General features: G+C 53.6%; 1 protein-coding gene across 1 annotated transcript in view; it reads left to right on the top strand.

Moving 5' to 3' along the window:
• Window positions 1-159: 159 nt before the first annotated feature.
• The window catches only part of EMH_0086020 (uncharacterized protein), a gene marked incomplete at both ends in the record, with an annotated part of 2,850 nt that continues 1,632 nt past the window's right edge, over window positions 160-1,377 (top strand). Inside the window, 3 exons of the mRNA XM_013500976.1 lie at window positions 160-599; window positions 894-981; window positions 1,206-1,377. Coding sequence (XP_013356430.1) covers window positions 160-599; window positions 894-981; window positions 1,206-1,377 — 700 coding nt within the window. The remainder of the gene's footprint in view (window positions 600-893; window positions 982-1,205) is intronic.

Genomic DNA, 1,377 nt, shown 5'->3' with positions numbered 1-1,377 from the left:
GGGAGTCGACTATCCCCCATAAGGTCCTCAAGCTCAATGGGGGGTTTGGTGACGGCCATAGAGGAGGAGAACAGCAGAAACAGAGGTTTACCGGGTTTAACTCGTTCCGAGGGTTTTGACGATGATTTCGTTTCAATAGCAACCTCAGCTCAGCCCCAGATGCATGCAGGGGGGGGGATCTCTCCCCCCCCCGCTAGTCTACCGGCCATGACCACTGGTCAGACCACTGGTCACCACTCCGCTGCACCAGCTACCTGGGGGCAGCTGCAGCAACACAGCTCAGCACAATACCCCACACGAGCCCAGCAGGTCCAGCCAGTGCTGCTGCCTCCTATGGGGGCGTCTCCATATGCTATGGATGCAGCAGGCAACAGGATAGTGCTTGGTCAGCCGCAGCAGCTGCAGCAGCAGCAACTGCAGCAGCAGCAGTTGGTGCTGCAGCAGCAGCAGCAGCTGCCAGCCAGAGGAGCTTCAGCACGCTTCAACTCCTTCAAAAGCTCAGCAGCAAAAAGAATAGATTTTCATCTCAAGCGGGGGATGGGGTCGTTCGTGTTGCTGTGGACCTCTTCTGCTGTTCTTCTCTTTCTCTTCTTACAAGAGTGAGGGTTTAGGGTTTAGGGTTTAGGGTTTAGGGTTTAGGGTTTAGGGCTGGTGGGTCTAGGGTCTAGGGTAGAGGGCTTCTTTCCATACACACAATCAACACGCCAGCAATGGTTTAGGGTTTAGGGTTTTAGGGTTTAGGGTTTGTCTTCACACAACCAACGCGCTTGTGAGGGTTTAGGGTTTAGGGTTTAGGGTTTAGGGTTTAGGGTTTGTGTGCAGGTTGGTGTTTAACTTCACNTGAGGGTTTAGGGTTTAGGGTTTAGGGTTTAGGGTTTAGGGTTTGTGTGCAGGTTGGTGTTTAACTTCACTTCGTTCAATGGCCGCTGCATCGGCCCCGTATTATACCCTCCTTGGACAGAGCCTGAAGCGACCCGCGAGGTGCGTAAACCCTAAACCCTAAACCCTAAACCCTAGACTCTAAACCCTAAACCCTAAACCCTAAACCCTAGGGGCTAGGAGCAAAGCCACAAGAAGCGGAGACTCTCACTTCTGGGCGGTTTGCAGCGTCTATTAGGGTTGATGTATTTTATTAGGTCCTTCTTAGGGTTAAAAGGGTTTAGGGTTTAGGGTTTAGGGTTTAGGGTTTGGGGTGTGTGTTCCAGCCGAGGTTGGTGTCTTTCGGTTACGGCGCATGCGAGTGGAATTTGGGGCTGCGTGACGGCATCTCTGCAGCAGAAGCAGCAGCACTAGGAGCACCAGAAGCAGCAGCAGCAGCAGCAGCAGCAGGAGCAGCAGGAGGAGCAGCAGGAGGAGCAGCAGCAGCAGCAGCAGCAG

The sequence above is a fragment of the Eimeria mitis genome, genomic scaffold, assembly GCF_000499745.2.
Source record: "Eimeria mitis Houghton genomic scaffold, Emh_scaff6114, whole genome shotgun sequence".
Lineage (NCBI taxonomy): Eukaryota > Apicomplexa > Conoidasida > Eucoccidiorida > Eimeriidae > Eimeria > Eimeria mitis.
Note: the sequence above shows the minus strand (reverse complement) of the source record. Positions and strands in the feature narration are given on the sequence as shown.